At 45.6% G+C, this 24,567-nt stretch overlaps 1 protein-coding gene across 1 annotated transcript in view; it reads left to right on the top strand.

The window, feature by feature from the left end:
• Parvin (beta-parvin) overlaps nt 1-24,264 on the top strand; it is a 37,895-nt gene extending 13,631 nt beyond the window's left edge. The window contains exons 5-14 of the mRNA XM_077673701.1: nt 1,527-1,616; nt 2,190-2,363; nt 4,898-5,041; nt 7,944-8,059; nt 10,763-10,821; nt 16,222-16,241; nt 17,382-17,443; nt 17,542-17,610; nt 19,428-19,602; nt 23,765-24,264. Of these exons, the coding sequence (XP_077529827.1) occupies nt 1,527-1,616; nt 2,190-2,363; nt 4,898-5,041; nt 7,944-8,059; nt 10,763-10,821; nt 16,222-16,241; nt 17,382-17,443; nt 17,542-17,610; nt 19,428-19,602; nt 23,765-23,838 (983 nt within the window). The 3' untranslated portion in view covers nt 23,839-24,264. The remainder of the gene's footprint in view (nt 1-1,526; nt 1,617-2,189; nt 2,364-4,897; nt 5,042-7,943; nt 8,060-10,762; nt 10,822-16,221; nt 16,242-17,381; nt 17,444-17,541; nt 17,611-19,427; nt 19,603-23,764) is intronic.
• The last annotated feature ends 303 nt before the right edge of the window (nt 24,265-24,567 follow it).

Raw genomic sequence — 24,567 nt, 5'->3', positions numbered from 1 at the left:
ATCAAGGGAAGTATTTGAAATACGCGCTCGTTCTTAGGAAGACTTATTCGCTTTGCTAGGGAAGCCTAGATGGCGCCACGCGTGCTACCCTGCGCGTTTGGTTGCTGGTTCACTTAAAACGAAAAACGCGTAGGAGTGGACTGAAAATGGCTTCCCCACGGCCGAAGTCGCCCAAACCTGTGACTCCTCAGCGCAAAAAAGACGAGTCATTCCTGGAATACCTGGGAACGCTTGGCAGAAGGAAGAAGATAAAGGAAGGTATTAACCGGTGTACCGCTCACGAGAGTGATTCACGACTTGTCTCAAGTGTAAAGCGCCCGCTATCTGAGCAATCGCATGATCGCAGTACTGCCTTTCGTGACCATGTATGGAGTGTCGTTAGATCATTTCGCGGAGGTTTCTGTTTTCGTCACCTTGCCCCCGATTTTGTGAAACATTCAAATGTTTAATGTTTCCTTAAAGCGGTAGTCATTGAAAGATTAGTGTGCCGGTGTCTTTTTGTCCTTTTATCTGCCGACGAAACTGAGACACCACGCCCGAAACCATGTCATTGCTGTTGATGTGCCAAGTGCCATTTTCGCGTCCGATTCAAGAGCTTTCAAAATGTGGATACACTGTTACAGTCGGATATCGATAAACAGTTGATCATGCGACCACGCCTATATTTTGCAATTGAGAGAGAGAGAGAGAGAACTTTATTTTGAAACCTGTGTCCAAAAAACTGCCGGCTTCTTGGTTGGGTTATAGGGACTATAGTCCAGGCTACAGTCCTGGCAGTCTGTAGTCCTGGCGTGTTTTTAATGTGGTTCACAAGTGTAGTCCAGTAGCGCTCTTCAAGCTCCTTAGGGGGTGTGACCCATGCCTCCCAGCAAGTAGGGCGCTTTGTGGCAGGAATAGGTGCTTTGTATGTTTGGGCATGTCCAGAGGGTGTGTTCATTGTTGGGGTATTGGTCGCAGTGTGAGCATTTTGGTGGAAGACCCTGTATGTAGTGTTGTATGTGTTGTGTTGGTAGCGTGCCAGTTTGTGCTCGTCAAATGAAGACAGCGTCAGGGCGGGCGAATTTTCTGGGGTAGGGGAAGGTGGTTCTCTGGTCTCTGACGTCCCGTAAGTACTTTCTACGAGTCTGATGCATTTCTCGGCGGTGCTCTTTTGGGTCATAGAAGCGAGGCCAGGGTATTGGGGTGCCCGGATCATAGAGAGCAGCTCGGGCTAAGGCATGGGCCTTCTGATTTCCCTTTACACCTGCGTGTCCAGGGACCCATATCAGAGTAGTATGAAGCTCGGGGTGGTTACGTGTGATGCTGGCGACTGTGTAGCGCATATGGGGGTACATGTGATTCTCTCGCAGATTGCGAATGGCCAATTTGCTGTCCGTGATGAAGACCAGTTTTGTTTGATCTTGGTGTGCTTCTATGGTGTTGACAATAGCCCTGTCTTGGGCAGAGCGTGTGGGTGTGTGCCATTTATTGCACGCAAGCGCAAGCGTATCACTGTAAACTCACAGAAATTGGCGCTGCATTTCCAGTGGTCGAGCTTCAAGAGGAGGGAAAAAATGCCATCGACACCCCAGGCAGCCCAACGCTCCCAGAGCTTCCGCCGCAAGACTACATCCTTGGTACGAGACCTCCATTGCACAATTTATGTAGTTTAGCGCCAAGGAAAGCGTAAGATTTTCTTTGAATTGCTATAAATGAAGAAAAAAAGAAGCACGTTCGTGACCCGTTAACTGTCGTGCAAGTAGACGCAGTGAAATTTGCGATGCACCTAATATCACAATGCGTTCTGGCCTCCGAAAATGTACAGCAATAGGCCTTGCTAGGTAAATCCTGATATTACGGAGCTCCAACAACAGCATGTCCTAACCTAAAGTACACTCCTCGTATGCTCAAGTGGCAGTGGTTCCGTTTGTAGAATCGTTCAAATACGTATTGAATTAATATCTGCCCTAGTCAATATCATTATCTGCCCTAGTTGCGTAACTTCCATCCACATGTGTAGAAAGTGAGTTACTTGGCTTCAAACTAAAGAGAACTCCGAAGAATTGTTGCCTTGAAACGTTGAACTGCAGCCAATAACACCCTTTATCATGGACGCCAAACAGCAGCAATGCATTCTGTACATGCTTTTTTTAGGTACATGCTTTTTTTAGTGTGCTAACCATTTTTTCACACACTTCCTTTAACAACAGATGAAATGGAAGAGAGGGCTATGATTGAACCGTCGTCCTATGAAGATCCAAAGTTCAAAGAGCTGATAGCCGTGCTTATCGAATGGATCAACGACGAACTGGCCAGCCACCGAATTATTGTGAAGGACATTGAAGAGGATTTGTTTGACGGGCAAGTCCTTCAAAAGCTGCTTGGTAAGCTGCTTGGCTGTTTATTAGCATGTACACACAGCCATGTGGCTGTGTTGCTAACACACGGGCAAGCTTTAACACAGCAATGCAAGTACTGTATTTATTCGATTATAAGGCGGTCACTAATGTAAGGCGGGGGTGCAGTTTAGAGAGTAAGAAGAAGCTGCCGTAAAATATACTGAGCTTCAAATATAAGGCGGGGTATGACTTTGAGAATACAAATTTTGGAAAAAAACCTCGCCTTATATTGAAATAAATATGGTATGTGCCCTAATGGGCTGGAAGATTTAACAGTTCTCTGTAGCAGCCTTCAGCAAAGCAAAAATGGCTGATTGCGTCCGCACTTTCCACCACTCTTTTTCATGCGTTAACAATGGTACGGTTTCTGGCAACTGTGTTTACGTGAGCAGTTTTGTCTCTGCAGAGCTATGCATTTACACTAGGTACTGCAAAAATCCCGGGCCATCTCCACTAACGTGAAACCTGGGGAGGGGCGAAGCGTGCAGTGTACAAGTCTATTCTTGGTGCCTCAGCGTTTTTTGCCCCCAGAGATGAAACCGTTGAGGGATAGTGGTATACAGCTTTGCTGTAAAAGTCTCTTGTCTTTGAAGCACAAAGCTCTCTAGTGCAAAGCGTAAACGAGTGTCCCGGTGTTTTTTTAGTACGTGTTACGAAGCACTCCCGCGCGAGGCGTAAACAAGTGTCTTGGTGTTTTTTAGTACGCGTTACATTGTAGCGCAAGGCGCAAACGACTTTCCTGGTGTTTTAGTAACATGACTACCGAGATGACGATTACGATGACGATGACAGGAGACACCAACAGGAAAGACACGTCCACACCCGTTTCAGAAAAATCCAAAAAGACTTTGTTTAATTTAAGATAGAGGTGGCTTAAATAACCCTTTCTCTACAAAGTATTTTTGCGAGAAAACATTTCAGAAATACCGATTTTTTTCTATTTGGTTAACCGGTTCTATGTATCTTGAAACAACCGAAAAAAAATTGTAAAAGGCACTTTTTTCTAAGATACATGCATAATATTTTTTTAAATAATAAGAGAACATTAAGTTCACTGCACTGCGCCATGGAGAGTTCCCGAGTCTCAGGATGCTTCGCATGAGAAAAGTTTTCGGAAATAAAAAAAAAAAGAAAGCACGAGGACAGGCAAGGCACATGCTTGTGGCAATGATCAGATTCCTAGATAGAAGACTTGGTATGCTAAATTTCAAAGCGTGGAATAGTGCTTTGATTTCGGTTTCGGCTGATGAGGTCGTTGAAGATTGTCGTTCAGGGAATCGCTCTTTACAACCAGTACATAGAAATTTCTGATTTTTGAACCATCGTCTGAAGATTAATTATTGCCAAAAACATTTAGTTCTTCCAACGCCAACTTTTTCCAAATCGCTTGGCTCAAGTTGTGCCGGGTGAGAGACTGTTCGGCGTAACAGTTAGTTTCGCGGACAATCAAACCAGCTATTTCATTGATGATAAACAATTCAGGATACTGTGCACAATTTCTGCCCTCACGGGTACATTCATGGGTGCATTCACGCCAGGCTTGGCTGTGAAAACAAACCGTAGAGGTACCGGCCTGGGTTTGTTCACATCTATCGGCGTCCAGTGCCGACACGTTGAGGCGCTGTCGTCGTCCTGAGAGGCGGTGCTGAGAAGATGTGCTGCTCTGTGTCATCGCTTCCACCCTCGAATAAGAATTGAAGTTCTTCGCTATCTGAGTCCGAGGAAATTTCCGCACACGAGTTTTCTTCTTTTGTCCGGAGTGCGGGCGGTGCAAGCACGCGTTTGTGCAGCGGACGATGCCATTTTTAAATCCCTGTTGCCAGCATCAAAGAGTTTCTCAACCAAAATGCATAGTTTGCGAGCTTTGAGCATGTGTTTAAAATTTTTACAGCGCCCAATATTAAAGTCAATTTAAACTAAAAAAATATTTCAGGGTAGCTTGACTGTGGTAGTGCGCAGGTGCTTGTTTTAGCGTGGACGAGCATAGCTCATCTTCGGTGGTAGTGGTACAACCCGTATGGACGAGCTCAGCTTGTCTACGGTAGGTAAAGGGTTAAAAAGCCTGGCCGCTGCAGTTTCGTAGCAGATAGCCAAGGTACAAAGATTGGGAAAACCCCGGTACTTCAATATGATATCTATCTCTATATCAACTTATGTATAAGCGCAAAATAAAAAATAAATATCAGAGTACTAACATGTACAATTTTTTACCGAACCAGTTAGCCAAAATGTTTAGCCGATCAATTTTTTTTTTTCGGCTACTGCATTACATGCAAAGGCCTCGCGGTTTCCCAAATTCTAACCCCTTTCTAATTTGCACCACAACTTGGATTTAAAATTTGGTTGCTGTGGCGAGCTTGGCACAATACATTACCGGAATTATCAGCCACAACTCTCAAACTAAACCGCAACAAACTGATGGCTGGATCAAGTGCACCGCAACGGGGGGGAGTCAAATAAAGGGGCTATTCTATCTCTCCCATCATTGGCATTCCGTTTCCTTCTGTGTGGACGCACAGAGAACCTGACGGGCAAGCGGCTGGACGTGGTGGAGGTGACCCAGTCGGAGGAAGGCCAGAAGCAGAAGCTGAAGACGGTGGTGGACTGCGCCAACCAGGTGCTCGGCCTTCCCAAGTGGGGCCAGTACAAGTGGAGCGTCGAGAGTGAGTGCCTGTTCTCCCTGTTCTCCTCCTGGGTGCATCGAGTGCGGCGTCATTCTGAAATTCGAAAGCTTTGCATTGGGTGGGAGCTTTGTTATTCAGCTGTGCATTTCCACACGCAAGTGTACAGGAGACCAGTGGCGTAAATCATGGGGGGGTCAGGGGGGTCCTGACCCCCCTTGTGTTCGGGCTGGGGGGGACACCCCTTGCAAGTGTCCCCCCCTTGAGATTCATCTTTCATTTACCTTTGAAAGCTAAAACAACTGTTGTTTTTGTCACTAATAAGTACTCAACTGCATGGCTTTGGCACACGTTCATCAAGACATTATAGACCTCATAACGTTGCCAGGGTTGTTGAAAAACTTTGTCAGTGCGTGCAAAAACCGCGCTCTCATTTTTGGACCCTCTAGAAGTGTCAAAAGCTACGAAACATGTCATAGGTGATCAGTACTCATATTGTACAGAGTATTTTTTATTGATCTTTTTTTAACGTCTGCAATAGCACAGTGCAATTACGTGAGGTATGAAAGCATGCTCGTTTTTCTTATTTTAATTCAAATCACGATAGTAATTTGTGTATAAATGAAAATAAAGCACAAAACAAAATGGCCGCCTTGGCAAGATGTGTGTCCCCCCTTGTGATTTTTCTGGATTTACGCCACTGCAGGAGACACACATACACTCGTCACGGTGGCTCAGTGGCTAAGGCGTTGTGCTGCTGAGCACGAGGTCGTGGGTTCGATTCCCGGCCGTGGCGGCCGCTTTTCTGATGGAGGCGAGAAGCAAAAACGCCTGTGTGTACAAGATTTCGGCGCACGTTAGAGATCCCCAGATGGTTAAAGTTACGGCGCGCCTCATCGCCTGCGTTGCGTCGGCGTGTTAAACACTACAATCACACACACATACACGCAGAGTCGCGTCCAGTCATGCTTTAACTCTGCAGTCCCGACTATTTTATTTCAAGCAAAACAATTTTTCTGTGTGTTTTCTTAAATTTTAAGGTCCCATAACCTCTTAAACAGAAAATAAAGCTTGAAGTGCAAGTGATAACAGATTTATTAATCAGGCAATTAATCAGGACATCTGGCAATTAAAAATTTTGTGTCGAGCAGAGACATCACTTTTGCAAATTTTCCTAAACGTTATGACTACATGAACCTACAAACAAAATATGAACTTCGTAGTTCATGTATTCATAGGTTTACATGGTTGGGAATAAAACTCGGGCCACCATTTTTTTTTCAGCCTCTAAGTCGTAATTTCGTAAAAACAGTGATATCTAACGCAATAGGTATCATTGAAGAACAATTTCCCAAAAAACTAGCAGTTGGTTTCGTTCTCTATGCGCTGGACGAACTTTGATGTGATGGCATCAATTGACACCGCCAGGGTTGAAAGGGTTAAATTGAACAAATATGCCCCTTAAAGGCCAGCTGCAAAGTAAATTAACCTGCACAAAATTCTGTTCTCATCTGGGGTATACACCACTAGAGTCTCTTGTCACCTAACTTCAAACTCCACATGTCATCAAAATTTTTATTAAAACCATTTGAAAACACACCATAGCAGCCAACGCAGCACCTAACTGAGTTTCGCCACAACTGGTCACCACTGCAGCGAACTTCCGGATGTGGCATTACAGTCGAGGCTTCTGTTGCTCCCATGGACTCTGCTCAGTAGCCCTTTCGCGTGCGGCCTCATGCGAGCAAGCAGTGTAATTTGTGCATCTTGCATTCAGGGATAAGTCTCCGTGCAACGCTCAACACGTGTGCAACTTTCACGTGCAATCACACCTACGCGACAGCAGGACTAAGCCTTCAAATGCTTCTGAAATGTAAGAAGGGGAAGAAGCCCTGTGCTGCTGCAAAGAAAAGCCAGGGCCAGTTGACGCGAGGTGATATATGTTGCACAACGCCTGGTTTCGGAGTCGTAGTGGCCGCAGGAGGCGGTCTCTTAGCCTTTAACCCATCGTCCGGGCTAATTGCAATACCAGCTCCACATCCTCCCCTGGTGAGCCTTGCAAAACATTCATCATCATCATCAAAAACCTGTTTGCATCCACAGCAGGACGAAAGCCTCTCCAAAAGATTTCCAGCCACGCCTATCGAGTGCTAGCTGAGTCAATGTTTTTCCCAAAAATTTTCGTAGCTTGTCTCGCCAACGAGTTCTCGGCCTCCCCTAGTGCGTTTCCAATCTATTGGCAGCCACTTTGTCAAACAGATGGTCCACCTGGTGTCCCTAATTCGCATTGCGTGACCAGCCCATGCATATTTCCTTCGCCTAAGTTGAACTAAAATGTCCTCCACCTTGGTTGCACGGACTTCCCAACATTTCTTCGCACATGTTTAGAGTTCCTGAAGATTACTGGAAGCACCTCGAAAGAGCACCGTCTCCTTGCAGATAGCTGCAGGCAAATTTGCCGACCGTGTCCACTCAATTTTTGTCTCCAACATTACTTCCAGCTGTCTCTATTGGCCACCCTTTTTCCAGTTTCCATTGGGAAGAAAGCAGTTTTCGGTCTTCATTTGCAGTGCAGTGATGCATATTTGGGCCTCCTGTAAATTTGTGCACGGTCGTCTCCCCTGTAAAGTTTTTCTAACTCTGCCTTGCTTGAAACGTTTCGTTCTTTTTTTCTTTTTTGTGACTTTCACAAGTCATAAGAGCAGCCTAGAAGTTTTCAACCGTTCTTGGGATCCTGGAACACTAGATTATGGCTTTGCTGCAGCCTGGGAAAAAATGAATTTTGGTGCACATCAGTTAACAGTTTAGAGATCATTTAGAGATCACTGTGGCATTAATTTTTTTTTTCTTGTAAAATTGTTGGGTTGGCTTTTTCAACGACCCTTGCAAGTTAGTTGCGCATGCTGGCCGATGGTCATGCAACTCTTTTTTTGACACCACGCAGGCATTCATCAGAAGAATGTTGTGTCCATCATCCACCTGCTGGTTGCCCTGGCGAGGCACTTCAGAGCGCCCGTGAGGCTGCCCGAAAACGTGGTTGTGACCGTTGTTGTGGTCCAGGTGAGCATGTTTCGTTACATTTCAAGCTGGAACATTTTGTGGAGGTTTATTATTCGTCATGTTATGTAAAACAACTATGTGTTTAAAAATTGCATGTCGAAAAAAATGAAGGAAGCTCACACTAACACGTAAGACTTGAAGGTACCGAAGCTGTGCGCAACCTTCACGGCCATCACGACGGTTTAAAGGAGTACTGACACGAAATTTCTCGCTTTCAGTTTTTATGCTGTAAAGAATACCTATTGGCCCACTAATTACGAAAATCGAACCGAAAGCCGTCAGCTGCCAACACAGAATTAATTATAGCACGTTTATTGCAACCAATTTCAAATTTGGTCGCCGCGCGGGAAAATGGCCGTTCGAGGGCCAGCCTGCAAGAGGGCCAGCCTTACGTCACGGTCTCACCCGTGACGTCAGGGACGTTTTCCTTTCCTCCATGCGTTCGCCGCATCGTCTGCTACGATTGCACATGGTCCGCCCTCGCCCGCGCAGTCGACATGTCGTCTGAATCGTCAGACTCGGATGAGTCGCTGCCACCCGACAGACAGAACAACTTTATTTGGCCAGGCGATTAGGCCGGCGATGTCTTCGCCGTCGTCCGTTTTTAATACCACTGCGGCTCGAACCGGCGCAGACCGTGATAGCAACAGCTTGTCGCCACTCTTCTAATCAATCTGATCGCGAAAAAGAAGTTTCACATGCGAGAAAGTAGATGTTAGTGTGTTGAAAAATTGTGCTAGGGGTTGTTATCAGCGCTGAATTTAAAAGTGGCATTCAGACATTTGCCGCGATGGTAAGCCTACGCTGACCGGCAGCGGAGGTTCGGCGCTCCGACCCAGCACTGCCGGCACAGCGGTGCGGCGAGCGGCCGAAAGATGGCGCCACCTGCGCGTTCAAATCAAAACGGGCCGCGGCAGGTGTCTTGGTCACCGATTGCCGAAACGGAGATTATTGCCAAAATAAAGCTCCATATGCGAAAAAGAGGATGATAGTGTGGTGAAAAGTTGTGTAAGGGATTGTCATTCGCAGTTGCACAGATACCAGCGATCAAATAGTTGCCACGATACCAACAATACCAAGCCTAAAGTTCCCAACACCCAAGGTGACCCGTGCAACCCCGAGCCCGCTGGCTTGGGCGACAGTTCTAGCGGCCGCCGCGGCGCATGAACGCAGTCCACATTTAGCGCTGCATGTCGTCGCGTGGAAAATAATGCATCTTGGCGTCATCGTTGATTTGCTCAGACAGGCTTCCACGAGCAGTACTTCGCATACCGCGAGCTTGCCATACCACAACCAGGGCGAGCTGGGCGACATGTGCACCGCCGCGTCGCCGCGGTGCCCGTCGACATCGCGCAGTTTTCGGCACCAGTGCAAGGGAATACCATGCGCCGGCCACGGACTGAAGAGCAAAGACGTCGAACACGCAACGTTTACAAGCATTGCTCACAAAGCTACGCCCACGTCTCCTGCCCAAACGATTACCACCGACAACAGCAGCACAGGATATCGTTTCCGGTTCCGAAAACGACTATATGACGTCACCCTGAACCGGCCAGACACGCAGGCCAATGTTTCGTCACGCCGAAAGCGATTTCGCTAGTGCTGCCGATTTGTGAAACCTCGCAGCCTGGGCAATCAAAATCGATTTTAGATGTGATTCCGGCCTCGGATCGCTGCAAACATTTCTGTGAGGCATCTGTACAAACTACTGAAGCCAATGATATCATTTTTTAGGCGTCAAAATTTGGTGTCAGTACTCCTTTAAGTCCACGATTGCAGCCGATTTCCTTCTTCTTCGCTGCCACGACCTTTTGTGATAATCATTGGACATCACCTTGGAGGGGTGTACGCTATGCTCGTCTTCTCGTTCCGAGCAAGTGTTGCCGCGATTACGGCGAACGCTGCAGTTTTGTTTTTTGGCTAATCTCGGTATGCTTGCCTTGACAAACATGCGAAGGGGACGCTGGGCAGCCGTCGCGAGGCACGCACACACGAGCGCTAGGCATTTTCTTGGTTTTGTTAACTGCCGGGCGGTCACCACAAGGCCCGCGTTCACGTGCACGCGCTCGGCAATTTCTTGGTATTTTTAATTGCGGACACGAAAAATTACAATTTGCTAAAGAGCTTCGCTCTGAAAAAAAAAAATGCAGCTGATCATTCGGATCGAGATGATCTGGTAGAGAATCGGGGTTGTGAGCGGATTTCTTTTGGTGAACTGAATTCGCTGCTCCAGTTGTCAGCATATTTTTAGCACGATGTGTACCGACTACTCATTACACACCAAGAGCCGTCAATGGGAGACTGGCTGTGTATTTTGTGCTATCTGCCTAATGAAAAGAGAGCATAATCGTGGCCGGCAGAGGGGATTGGCCAAGAAACTAAATGTAAAACATCAGATTTGTTGGTGACCTCTTCATTAATACTTGAAAAATTAGCAATGCATGACGGTTGCAGAACTGAAAAGTGTGACCTAACTACTGTTACAGCCGGGATATGTGTTCCAGTATCATTGTTTGTCCTTGGTGGTCTCACTCGAGATGTCAAGGATCGAAGGATTAAAAAAAGCGATAACTTGCATTGATCTCTGAAGGGGTTGTTTTTTTAGATTCCTGATTTACAATTCTGAATGAACTTTAATACTTGTACAATAAACTGAAACGTTTTTGCTGTGGCCAGCTCTGAATTTTGTTTGTCTTTTTCCAGAAACGAAATGGCATACTTCATCCGAGAACGATCCAGGAAGAGCTGACTTCGACATATGAGTGAGTGCAAAAACTAAGCAACGCACTTATACCATCAGATTATGTCATCGCAACAAAGTTCGTCAGTGGTGTTCATGTTTGGCGAACCTGTTGCATGATTAACCGTGCAAAAAAATTGAAGTTGTAGCACTTGTAGTACCACAAAACGACTCTCACGAAACAGTCATTCTGATGTAGGCATTTGTTTTCAGCCATGTACAAGCAAGGAGCCTGGGGTGCAAAGGCATTGGTATTGGTCGTGTAGTATTTTTGTGGCTTCATGAGTGAGTGATTGCAACACAGGACTGTTGTGCATGGTGATCCTTCAAACAGCTTAGTCTTGTGGTTTCTCGGTCAGTAGAAGGCCTGTGAACACGAAGTCTGTGTGCAAACATGAGGTGTTGCTAAGTTTTCATCTCTTCCATGCATCTACAGCTGTGATATGTCACCCGCCGTGGTGGTTTAGTGGTTAAGGCATTGTGCTGCTGAGCCCGAGGACGTGGATTCGATTCTTGGCTGCGGCAGCTGTGTTACTGATGGAGGCGAGAAGCAAAAGGGCCCGTGTGTACTACAGTGCGGCACGCATTAAAGATCCCCAGGTGGTCAAAATTAATCCGGAGCCCTCCGCTATGGCGCACCTCGTTGCCTGTGAAGTGTCGGCGCGTTAAACCTCATAATCAAGCAAGCTGCCATACGTCACCAGAACCAGCATTGACATCACGTCTTGCTCATTGGCAGCCCCTTTACCCGCTGCTCCACACGCTTCCCACCTCTGAAGGAAGCCTGCTCGGGGCAAGAGACGATTGTTCGCAGAGTTACGTCCCTTCAGGCTCCTCTCTGGGAAAAGCAAAAAAAAAAAAGCCTTCAAAGTCAGCACGCTTACATATCTTGTGCTAGCAGCTGACATTTCCAATGGCCGCATTTGAAAAAAACCCAACCAGTCTCATCCGTGTCGCATCGTCATGCTAGTAGGTAACATCCAGGTCGAAGGCTTCCCCTTCCATGTGGCTCCCGGTTTTCCGTCAGTTGACGCTGTTTCGCCGACAGGGCTTTTTTTTTGCTGTTCAGCTTGCCTCTACATTGCTGGAGCCATCCCCACTGTGCTCAGAAGTTGTCGTAGCCAAGAAAGTTTCCACGTTCCCGGTGCCTGCTTTGAAGGTTAACCGCTAAGTGGTATTGCTTTGAGAAAGTGCTCGTAGAGAGCCGTGGTTACTTGGTCATCAGCACCATCCTCTTCCTACAGTGCCCAGTGCATCATTGATCTTCTCTGTGTTCTCTACCAAATGCATAGAGCATTATTGAGCTGTGCCATACTGGGTAGCCGGGTCTAGCTTTGTTTTTTAAGTGCAGAGCACTTTAGGGGTTCGCCTTGTCATCGTAGCTCGCTCGCTGTACTCAAGTAGAGCCCCACGGCGGTCTGTCGTAGTGGCTGTCTTTGCGGCATCCCACAGAGGCTTCAAAAGCCAAGCTGTTTATGTAATCATAAGCGTTTGAAACTCGTGAACCACTGACGCTTGTCATACATCTCCCCGTTGTTTAGCGCGAAGGAAACTGCAGGTACATTTGAGGCAAAATATACGTAACTAACTGGCAGCGCCCACGTTCATTTAGTTAGGAACGCTCGTTGGGTTGGTTTTTACGATAGTTAAGCGAAAACAAGTGTATGTGCAACGCCACCATGTGCAGGAAGAAAAGCAAGCACAAATATTACTCCCTCCTCCCCTCGTGGGAACCCCTGTGTAGATGCGACGCATAGGGGGTTCCGTTGTTGTTTCCGTTAGGTTGATTCTCCCATCGCGTGAAACGTGCCGTGAACCCCCTGCCGCGGCTATGACGCAACGTGGCGCGGCTATGATGCAACACAATCCACTTTAATCCAATCTAATCCAAATCCAAGCCAATCGAATCGAATCCAATCGAATGACCCTCGCGAGAGAGTGTTCGCTATCGGAGAGGAGAGGGGGTGAGCGGCGGAGAGTGCAGCTCGCGCGGCGAGGAGAATGGAGGAGGGGTGTGGACGGACAACAACAATGCCGTATGGAGGGACAAGGCAAGTGAATGAGATGTAGTCGCATCTAAAAGAACAGAACTCCCGCTGGCACAGTGTCAGGCAGGGGGCGTGCGGGCACAGCGGAGGCGGGAAATTTGAATTGCATTGGGTGGCAGCAGTGAGCAGATAACAGCGCTAGAGCCCATTATGGTGAATCACTGCTGTGCACTTCCGACAGCTTTAACATTAATTGGAACAGCCTTAATTTTTGTGCAAGCGTGTAATCACTTATTTGTTCCAAGAGGAGGGATGTGGAGGCAGGGATAGTGGAAAAGAGTAAGGGTGCGCGCTATCAGGCAATGGTACAAAGTTGCGCTGGGTGGATCCAAATTCACTGTGCATTCGCACCAACTGTGTCTGCGTTTTGTCTTGCGGTTCAATTCAGTGCCTGTTTTGTGTGCACAATGTTGGCTCTTGCAGATGCCCGCATGCACAGCTGTGCTTGCACCCTTAGTGGTGAGCTTGAAGCGCCTGTCTACGTTGCGTTCCCATTGCAGGGTCGTCGTGTCGCTGTTTTATAGCTGGATTACCCACTGTGTGTTCGCTGAAGCTATAATAGTGAAGTGACAGTGCCAATCTCTTGTCTGCCATTGTTTTCGGAGCAAGTGCAACTGAAGATAGCGAGTGATGGCGCCGCGTTTAAAGTTAAAATGTCTGTTACAAGCGAGGTTGTCAACAAAAATAACTGGTCCTTTTCAGCCAATGGTCTTCAAGTTTCGATGTCAGTCTTTTTAAAAGGAAGGTCCAGTTAGGGGTACAGATAAGGGGTACGGTGCCTATTACAGCAGTACGGTGTCTATTACAGCCTTTTGTCTGTTACATCCGACTATCTTATTGCGGGTTCAACTGTTCTACCAGTTGGTGGCAGCTTCGCACATAGTATGGATTTACAAAACGCATGAGGTGAAGTTTTGAGACAGCTAAAAGTGAAAAAAAGTTTCATCGGTTTATACTATGAGTGAGAAAAACTGACTGGAAGCATTTATTTTCTCTGCTTGCGTATTTCAGTCATCGTTATTCTCGTTTTCGCTATTGTCGGACAGTTCCTTGTCTGAGAAGCCTTTGCAGAGACATTCGTCATCTGTGCGATCGAGCATGTTCAAGATACTGCACCTGTGAGCGTGACACGCAGTGTCCTCCATGGCGCTTGCCCAGGCATCTGCAATCCACTCGTACAGCATGGCTGCCGATGCCAATGCCCGGTCGGAGTCTTTCCAGGCTTACCTGACCGCATCCATTTTTTGTAGCATTGCTTAGCTCGATCCTTGGTGGGCTTGTTTATGCAGGCATCTAGAGACCGCAGCTCAGATGGTGAGGAGTTGAGTGCCAATTGGGCACAGCAGCCAGTGCAGAGTCAGTCAAGTTACACCAAAATGCATCCAGGACATGGGTGAATTGATTGATTGATGGTTTTGTTTAATGGCGCAAGGCCAACAAAGACAAAGAGCGCCAAAGACAAGACAAGGGTGGATTGAAATAGTAGCAGCACCCTAAGCCACCTACACCACATAGAAGATTTCATCTAGCCAGGTTCAATGCCCTTATCCATCTAGCTTTTACCCTGGCACCTTGGACAACATTTTAAATCGAAGCTGTTAGCCTCTCGTTGGTCGGAAAACTTCGTGTCAAAAACAAAAAAAAAAAAAAAACAGGCAGAACCCAGCAGTTCTCGCCTAAGACACCGAGCACATGTGTCAGGATAATCAGGGATATAGCATGGAACTCGGAATTCGTTTAGCATAACCACAAAAATAAAGCGTCAAAACCGCATTATGGATGATAGGCACCTTTGAACAATGGGACCCCCCTCACCGTGTGTTCCTGGTAAAGATTATGTTTGCAGATTATGTTTGAAGGCTAGCAAGGACTAGTGTCAATAAATAGAGGAGTTCATGCCCAAGACACCGAGTGCATGCATCAGGCTAGGCAAGAGCCAGCATTTGCCGCCAGAGAAGCCGAGTTCAAGCGACAAGCCCGTTGAGACGACGAGAAGTGTTTCATACCCTCCCCCATCAGCATTTTTAGTGGTTTACAACAGCTTCGCTGGACATCCACTTTCGCAGGGCGGGAGGGCGACCATTTTTTTTTTTTTTTTTTTTTGTTGCTCCTCGCCTGTTTGCATTGTCTTGAGCTTCAGAACAATGTATGGTGAGAGCACATGACATTTATTGAGCAAGACAGCATCTTGGTGACATGCAGCTTCTCTTGCTGCTGGAGTGAACACAGCTTGCTTGGAGCCTTTTTGTACATGGCGAGAAATGTGGGAAGGGCCGCATTTACTGCCATTTGGTTGGAATTATCGATCTGCCCGATACCGAATTTTTTAGCCTTGAGCAGCAGAATAAGCATTGCGCTGGCAAAATTGCACTGGGCAGCTTTTGGGGAATCGGCATTAGCCAGCATAATCAAAATCCAACATGATGCATTAAGCGAGAGGCTTAGTGCTTGTTTGCTTTGAGGGTAGAGCATGCGATTCCTGCCTTTTTTGCAAACTCCATGACTTCGTCTTCAAAAGCTGTGTGCTCACAGTTCTAGTTTGTGGCTTTTCACAGTCGTTTAAACTCCATCAGCGCGAATTTGATACCTTAGATTATGTTATTCTTCAACCCCCGAAAGCTTCTTCATGAGCTGTTGCTTGAAAAAATGGCCTCCTATTGTTGTCGCCAACCACGACCGCTGCCTTCCCGGATACCAAACTACCTTCCTGCAGCAGAGTTGCCGATGTTCTCTACAGCTAAAATCGCGTTCCAGTCGCCGACACTTCTTGCGTTGTCCCAACATTTTGCTTTTGCTCCTTCACTGTGAAGGGATGGATTCAACTTCAAAAGTGTGCACTTTGCGTAGATAGCTCATGTGCTACCGAGAAGCCCTCCCGTTTAGATCGGCACGTAAAGGGGGACAAACCCACCCAGCTCACTATGCTCATAGGAGGTGCTTCCTGTAACCCAGAAAACGATGGTGACGATGGTGAAGCAGTAACGAAGCCAATGTTTAGCCCAATTTTATGCTGAAGTTATTGTCTGGATCCAAATGCAGAAATTTGAGGAACTAATACCTGAAGAAATCATTCCTTTAAATTCGTGTTTTTGGTGTACTACCAATTCTTCGCATCGAACTATTTTGCTAAGTGTCAGTGTGGTGCACATTTAGTTGCAAAGCGTGGATTTATCCCAGGTTTTACCTTCTTTTAGTTATATGAAATGAATTATTATTATTTTTGTTTTTTTGCTCACGCAATGTCATTGAACTGCACATATCTTCTTTCCAAGCACTGGCAAAGACATTCATATCTTAATCCACGGATCAATTGAGTGTTAATGGGTGATTGAGGAGCTCTTTGACTGATACAATTTTTCTTTCTTTCATTTTAGCGACCTTGGCATGCGAGTGGGTAAGCCCAGTTTATTTATAGACCATTATTATTTAGATAGTTACTTTTAACATGCTGGCTTTCCGTAGGACACTCTAAAATACATTTGGAAATAAATGGGCCATTCATGTAACTTGGTGTTTCATATTTTTGGTGCCATTACATAAAGCTTAACTTGGTTCATGGAATAACCTATAGTAGCTCCAAGCCCCATCAAATACTTCTACTGATTTAATTTGCTTCTTTGCACCCACCGCGGTGGCTCACTGGAAGGCGTTTTGCCGCTCAGCATAAGGATGTGCGTTGGATCCCAGCCGCAGCAGCTGGTTTTCTGATACAGGCAAAAAGTGAGAATGTGTATGTGTCTAGATTTTGGTGTACGTCAGAATGCCAGGTGGTCAAAATTAATCTGGAGCTTTCCACTATGGCGCTCTCCATAGCCGGGTGTTGCTTCGACAGGTTAAACTCCCTAATCAATCAGTTTTCCTTTTTGTTGTTTTGCACCTATTTTTTTAAAGCAAGCAGCAGTGATCTAATCTGATCAGGGTTTCTTTTTTTTGTGGGTGTTCCGAAAGGGCCAAAAATGTGTTGCCCGCTGACTATTCGGGTTTATTGCGAACATTTGTGGACTTTGCTTGAGTTCATTTTGAATGCCTAAAGACTAGAGGCATTTATGTCTTAATGCAAACTTAGTATAAACAACAACAATGAAATTTCTGTTTTCTTTGTGCATATATTTGTTAATGCAAACTTAGTATAAAACAGCTAAAACAAAACATGTTTCCTTTGTACATATATTTGTTAATGCAAACTTAGTATAAAACAAAAATGAAATTTCAGTTTTCTTTGCGCATATTTTGTTATTGGAAGCTCAGTGTAAAACAACTAAAAGAAAATATCTGTTTTCTTTGTGCATATATTTGTTAATGCAAACTTCAGTAAAAAACAAGTAAAATAAAATTTCGGTTTTCTGTTGTAGTAGCATACAATTGCCCCAGATGCCATTAGTACTTCTGGGTGAAATGGTTGTGAACATAGTGTCAGTTTTTGCTTGAGCACTTGCTAACATTTCATAGTACTATTTGACATCGCTACATAACGTTAGGTTATCTGTTGTAGTATTGAATAGTCATGGTTCATGCAGTGTGGTTGCCTTTTCAGAGCGAGATGCATTTGACACCCTCTTTGATCACGCGCCCGACAAGCTGCAAGTTGTGAAAAAGGTCAGCTCCTTTACTACACCACTTACTAATCTGTCGAAGTAATCTGTTTACGTGGTTGGGTGTCTGTAACTGTTTTGTTTTGGTCTTCTACTTTCCAGTCGTTGATGAGCTTTGTGAACAAGCATCTCAACAAGATCAACCTCGAAGTGACTGACCTGGACACACAGGTCTGTTCTCCAAATTTGTCCTTTTTTCAGCATCGTAGAGTCGCGAAAGCATAGGCATTTCGCATTGTAAACTTTTACGCCTTTAGCCTAAAAAAATGGGGCTTTCATTTTGGCAGAACAGTGCATTTGGCCAAATCCAATTCTTGTTTTTTTTGCTGTAGTAACTTTTCTTACCAAGAAATTGGAGCAGTTTTTCCGCATTAAGTGATATAGCACTAATGAGGCACCACCCAAATAACCTTCATGATGTCATTGCATGTTGCTGAGCACGAGGTCGTGGGTTCGATTCCCGGCTGTGGCGGCCACTTTTCTGATGGAAGTGAAAAGCAAAAATGCCCATGTGTACAAGATTTCGGCGCACGTTAAGATCCCCAGGTGGTCAAAATTAATCCAGAGCCCTCCACTAACGCGCCTGCGTTGCGTCGGTGCGTTTAAACCCTACAATCAATCGATGTCATTGTATATGCAGTTGAACCTCGTTATAACGAAGTAGTGTCGGGAGAGCAAATACATTCGTAATATTCGTTGTAACAGTAGAGGTAAAAATTGGCCCTAATTGAAAATCTGGCTCGTGCGAAAATACTTGACGCAAAAATGCATTTTTTTTTAAGGCTTCCAATCCACTATAAACAAGGTAACGTCTACCTTTCTCCTTGTTGCATTTCAACCTCAGTGAACCGGAACATGAGTACGTGAAATTACAGCAGAACAAAGTTCCTTCGCAATACAGGCCTGCGTCCTTATTTATTTGATGAAGGATGTGATCTTTGTGTGGTGGGGACTGAGCACTGAGCAGGATGAAGTTATATCCGATATCACGTGTAACGCTCACGGTTTCAGTTTCGTTATAAAAGAATAAGCGTCATTGAAATAAAGCGTGACCAACCAAAGGTTGTATTTAGTTCACTTTAGGCGATAGTTTGCTATATCAGGGTTCGTTATAACGAGATTCAACTGTATATGATTCCAACACCTGCGGCAGAATGAAGACCATCTCCCCATAACCAGTGGTGCTGTTAAATTAGCAATTTTTTGTGCGGGGAATTCGACAAAATGCATTCATGGGGGCGTTGACTAGTCTCTGTACATGGGGTTGTTGTATTGGTGACACAGGGCATAAGTTAGTGGAATTGGAAAAGTCTATTACTGCTGCGGCATGACTGTTTCAAGCCAAATAGTTTAACATGTTTGTCTTTGTTTTTGGATGGTTGAGCTGACGGATGGCTTTGTCAGTGAACTATGGCTTGGAATGGTACTGACACTGCCGTAAACACGCGGCCTATCAACCCATCGGATAGTTTCGCTTCACAGTGCAGCATTTCAAAATTGGTCTGGTTTCTTGGAATCCTCTCAACCACCAAAACGTGCCTCCAATTCCTTAGCCCTGTTTCCCCATTCTCAACGTGCCAGCGCAGAAATCTGTTTGCTGACAGAGTTTGTAAACACATTGTCAGCGACATGTTTTTTGCGAATGCTCGAACGCGAAAGATTGACATAAAAAAAGTGCATTGAAGATTAATTAAAAGTAAGCGGCAGCATTGCAGGACCTAAGATGAAGCCGCAAATTGTTTAGCTTGGCAAGCCTTCGCAGTTTCCTGGCCTCGTAGGGCGATATTTGGAAAACTCGGCTGGCTTCTTTACACAAAACAAAATGGAAGCCGTTTCACCAGGAGGCAACAGACGGTGTGACTTAAGACACAGTCATCGTTGACCTCCTGTCCTGGTGGTTTGCGAAAATCTAGTTTGCCCCTAGCGCGCACATTTCTGTCGTGTTCAACCTATGGTGTGACACGAAGATGAGACAAAGTGTTGTGTAGTTTCAGGATGGCATCTACCTGGTCCTGCTGATGGGCCTGGTGGAAGGGTACTTTGTGCCGCTCTACTCCTTCTTCCCGACGCCGTCGAACTTTGAGCAGAAGGTCCACAACGTGTCCTTCTCTTTCACCCTCATGACGGACGCCGGCCTTCCCAAGCCCAAGGCCCGGCCTGAAGGTTGGTTTAACAAAGTGTACTGTTGGGCGAGTTGGTAGTTTATTGTAAAAGATGCTACAGTGCGAAATAAAACACGGAGCATCTTTTACTGAAGGTTGGTATTCACCTGTGAAGTATAGAGGATTGGTGGAGCAGGTTCCTAGTTACGACACCACTGTCAGGTTTCTGGGCCATGCCTGAATTTAATAGGCCAACTAAGAATTCAAAGTAGAGTCTATGCCCGTTACAACGGACCCTCTTAATCCGGAAAAAAACGTCCGCTGTGGTCACGTTTATTGGCGTCGCGCTTATCGGCAGCAGCTTTGTTCTTGACGGTCGAGCGGATTGTCTGCTGAGACAGGCCTGTACTTCTGGCAATGTCGGCCCGTTTTTCGTCATGTTTGACAGCGTTAATTACGCTTAATTTATCCGACAGTGAATTCAGCTAGCCTGCCGCTCATGCTGCTGGTCGCACAAAAAAAAACGCCACTGGCACTGGCTTGGCTTGGCTGGCGAGCGACCCGGCTGCCAACAATGTTGCCAGACAAGTTTTCTTGCTAAAGTAAACAAAGAAAAGGCATATCGGGTGCCGGCTCCACGGAAGTCCGCTATAAACATTCAGTCAAAACAATTTTCACCTAAAATTTAGTCTGTTGTAGCCGATTGTCTGCTCTAGGCGAGTCCTTTATGAGAGAAGTGGGCCACATTTAAAAGGCAAACCAACAGAAAGGGTCTGTTGTAACCGGAAGTCCATTGTTGCTGGATCCGCTCTAACAAATGTAGACTGCACGAGGTTAGCTATCACGCGAAACCAAACTGTTTTGTGGCAGAATGTTGGCAAAAACAACTTTCTTTTGTGCTGTCATAAAATAATTTGGTTGCACTTGATCGTTGAAGCTTCTGCTTTGAGTTTTTTGTGGCGCAAATAGTTTTGGCATGTCCTAAAAAACTTTGACTCACGTGCACTTTTGTAAGAGCAAAGTAGCTTTTACACCCCACCGATAGCTGGTGCTTATGAAATGGAGGGAGATAAGAATCAACCATTGAGTATGTTTGTTGCTTCCTGCCTCTATCCTTGACAGTGTAAGCCCTCATTCACACAGCCGTCACCTTCTCCGTCATGGCACTGTCACGTCAAGAAACTACGAGGGAGACATAAACGGAGTAGTGTTCGTACTGGAGCTCTCTGTGAGTGTACAGGGTCATCTGCCTAGTGATCCGCTTAGCCTAGAATTGAGTGTGCTTAAAAGCTGAAAAGTAAAGAAAATGGCTTAGATTTTTACGTGTGCTTGCTTTTCGCTAAGTTTAGCCGAAAAAAGTTGTTTTCTGATTGGCTGGTTTAGCACGGGGTGTGGTCCTGTCGCGTTGACGGAATGGAAACATAGAGCTTGGCTTCCCGTCATTGTCCTACTGTTGTCGGCAAGCAATCGCACGAGAAATCGTCTCCCATGACGGAAGACGGTGACATGACGGGGTGAAAGACGGCTGTGTGAATGAGGGCTAAGGGTGTGTTTCAATCTCTTGATAAAGAGTGACACAGTGCCAAGAACTAATGAATTGCAGTCGAATACCGCTACAACGAAATTGACGGGACGTGCAAAAAGTTTCGTCGAAGCGAAAATCCGTTTAGGCAAAATCGGCCCCAACACACCACGGAAAGGCAAGAAAAATAGCCCCGTATATTTCCACATCATTGGCAGCATAATACAATGTTTAGAGTAAGGAGTGACGTGCATCAACGTCATGTTGACTGTATTTTCGCGTGTATAACCCGCCTCTGCGTATAACCCGTGCCCCCACTTTCCGTCGACGAATAAAAAAAAATATATATCCCCGCGTATTGCCCGCATATTTTGTACATAAGAAGATGGACCAAATCTACTACGCAAGCAACATTACACATTCTTTTATGCAAAAGAACTTACCTAGCTGACTATGTATAACTACATGACCTGCCGCAGCTGTGTGTGCAGAATAAGCACTGTGAATGGGATAACCGTGGCTTAAGGGGGTGGTGGTGGGGGGTGAAGAAATGCAGGCTCAAAACGCACTGCTGTACAACAAGGCGTGTCCACCGAGCTGATTACTTGTAGATAGCTGCTAGGCCTTCGGAAGCCCCCCTTTTGCTTGTGGCACAAGCGGTGCCGTTATCTTATCCTCTGACTGGGCACGGCAGCAACTGACCTTAGCCAGGCAGGCAAGCCGTGTGCACTTGCATCACGACCGCGCGCTCGTGGCTAAGGATGACGTGGGTTTAAGACTAAACATGAAAACATTATTTTTGCTCTTGACTTTGAAGAATTGTGGAACGAAAACTGCAAGGACAGCTGCTCACAACGCATATGCCGCGCCAGAGCAGTGCACATTCACTTGATTTCAACTGGATACGGATTGGTTGTAGCTCCGGCTTGGCGAACCGAGCCTGCGCCTCATGTAAAAACGGCCATCCACATCGTTATCACCAACAAACAATGGCGTCCACCTATGAGTTTGTTGTTGTTTTGGGTAGTGGTGTGGGCGCGTGGCGCATGTTTTCGGTGAAACTAAGCGCCCTGAATGTGTGAAAAGCTACAGATAGCTGGTGGTATGCTTATTTTAGTGTAAAACAAATGTTCAAACCTAGCCCCAATGAGCATTTATCCAATGAAAGATACGCAATGGTGGCCCGTTTTAACGGACCCTCAAAATATACAGCAAAAAATGTCCGCTGAATCCAAAATATGCAGTATCTGAAAGGGGCGAGGAGGAGGAGGAGGAGGAGGAGGGTATATTAGTGTAAAGTGGGAACTTAGACCAGCATTGCTTATAAATGCTACAGACAATTCATTCTTTATATTTCCAAATGCCTGCAGAACCTGTGCACAGTGTTTACGCGGGGCCAAGAATCACCTACCACTGGTTTTGAAGCTGAGGACCGGTACTTGGAAAAGGCATAGCAAATGCGGTCGAATGCAGAGAGATGCATGCTAAGCTGAAAAAATAAAGCAACAATGTAACTAGGAGCAATTACTAACCAGCTTAAAAATCAATCATGGCAGCAGAATTAGCCAGGCTCTTTTTGAACCCTCTGTACCCTGACAAGGCAGTTTGACGCGAAACCGTTCTTCAAACAATTTGTATTGCTGACTGACGTTCCTCAAGGCAGCTTTTACACTTTTTAATGATTGCATTCGGGTCAGTAAAATAGCTCATAAGAAATAATCTGATGAAAGACGGCAGTGAAACGGAAAGTTACACTGGTTGGACTCCGCACGGCCAGCAGCAGATTACACACAATGGATGGGCACAATCCCCCAACTTGAGGCATTTCTTACCTTTTTCACAAAATGGAACAGGAACAATGCATGCGTGGCAATAATATAGGCCAAACTTCAGTGAACCTCAGTTTTTTATTACATAAATATAATTGTGATCAGGGCAGACTCGGCCTCCGGGTGTGCCACTTAATCTCACCGGAGTCACGTTTTTCATTATCGTCCTCGTTCTTGACAGTCGAGCGGACTGTCTGCTTAGACAGGCTCATAACTTCTGGCGATGTCGGCCTGTATCAGCGATCTCAATTTCGCCATGTTGGACAGCAAAAATTATGCTTAGTTCATCCAACATTGAAATCAGCTACCCTATCGCTGATCGCACACAAGAAAAAAATGGCCACCGGCACCGGCTTGTCTTGGCCGTGCACACCGACGACTCGTTCTATGCCAACAATGTTGCCAGACATAGTAATTTCCTTGCCAAAATAAACAAAAAAGCATATCGGGTGCCAGCACTACAGAAGTCCGCTATTGACATTCTGTGAAAAGAATTTTTGCCCAAAATTTAGTGTGTTACATCCGATAGTCCGCTATAGACAGATCCATTATAAGTGGAGTGGATTCCACTTAATATGCATGGGGACCAAACAAACCAACCAAAATCGTCTGTTGGGACCAGGAGTCCGTTACAACAGATGATCAAATCTTATTATATGCACGCTAATATGTGTACTTACATAATCCGCAACTTTGGTTTTGTGTCTGTTCATATGGGTACTTTCTTTTGACATGTCAAATAAAAACTAAGCTGCGTAGTGATTTCGCGTAGAAGGAGTCCGAAGCACGTTTGTCAATTTTTGCTTTATTTGCAACGCATTGGGATGTGACGGCACTTTCAAACTGTCTTGTTTGTTTGTTTGTTTTTGCAGATCTGGTTAATGCCGATCTCAAGTCCACCTTGAGAGTGCTCTACAACCTGTTCACAAAATACAAGGACACCTAAACAAAGATGGTGTTCAATGATGAAGTGGCTTCGACACTCACAAAAATCATGCACTGCCACGCAATTTGCATTTATGTTTCAAATACTTGCTGCGATCCCACCTTGAAGTGCCTTTCCACTGTTTTTATTAAGCAACTTGTGCTTGTAGTCGATCGAGCTCTGCGTACAGTTGTTCGCTATTAGCTTTTAGTTTGATTAGCTAATGCAGGGTGCTTGTTACTTATAGACGAAGCTATGGATTCAGCGTAGTGTGTGTACATAACAGGAGATGCTATTTATTCTACTACATGCTTTTTAGTCACTGATCCAAAAGCATAACTTGTATTTCTTATTGTTTTATTCTGATGAAATGTGGTGTGTCGCATCTGTGTTTTTTGGTCTTCCTGGTTGAAGAGTAGGAAGGTTCGAAATAAATTGTTAACCGCACTTGTTGCCAACATTGATGTTGTCCTTTTCTTTCTGCATGTGTTTTGGGAATGTCAGCTATGAGCTACAGAAATTGGTGTGGGATTATCGCCTTAAAAGACTATCCTAATCTTATTGTCCGGAGGAAAAAATGGCCACGTATCTGCTCCTTTCGTCGCAAATGTTGATGAAAGACGATAGCTGATTGGCGCTTCTGCCAAGTAAATGCCTCCCTTCTCTTTCCAGCTCCCCTCTCAAGCTGTTCCTCTCCCATCTCGTTTCTCCCAAGATAGCACGCGAGAGGTTTACTCAAGCCAATTTAAA

Source organism: Haemaphysalis longicornis, unplaced genomic scaffold (genome assembly GCF_048455015.1).
Source record: "Haemaphysalis longicornis isolate Haplotype H1 unplaced genomic scaffold, Haemaphysalis longicornis Haplotype H1 scaffold_6, whole genome shotgun sequence".
In the NCBI taxonomy this organism is placed as follows: Eukaryota; Metazoa; Arthropoda; class Arachnida; order Ixodida; family Ixodidae; genus Haemaphysalis; species Haemaphysalis longicornis.
Note: the sequence above shows the minus strand (reverse complement) of the source record. Positions and strands in the feature narration are given on the sequence as shown.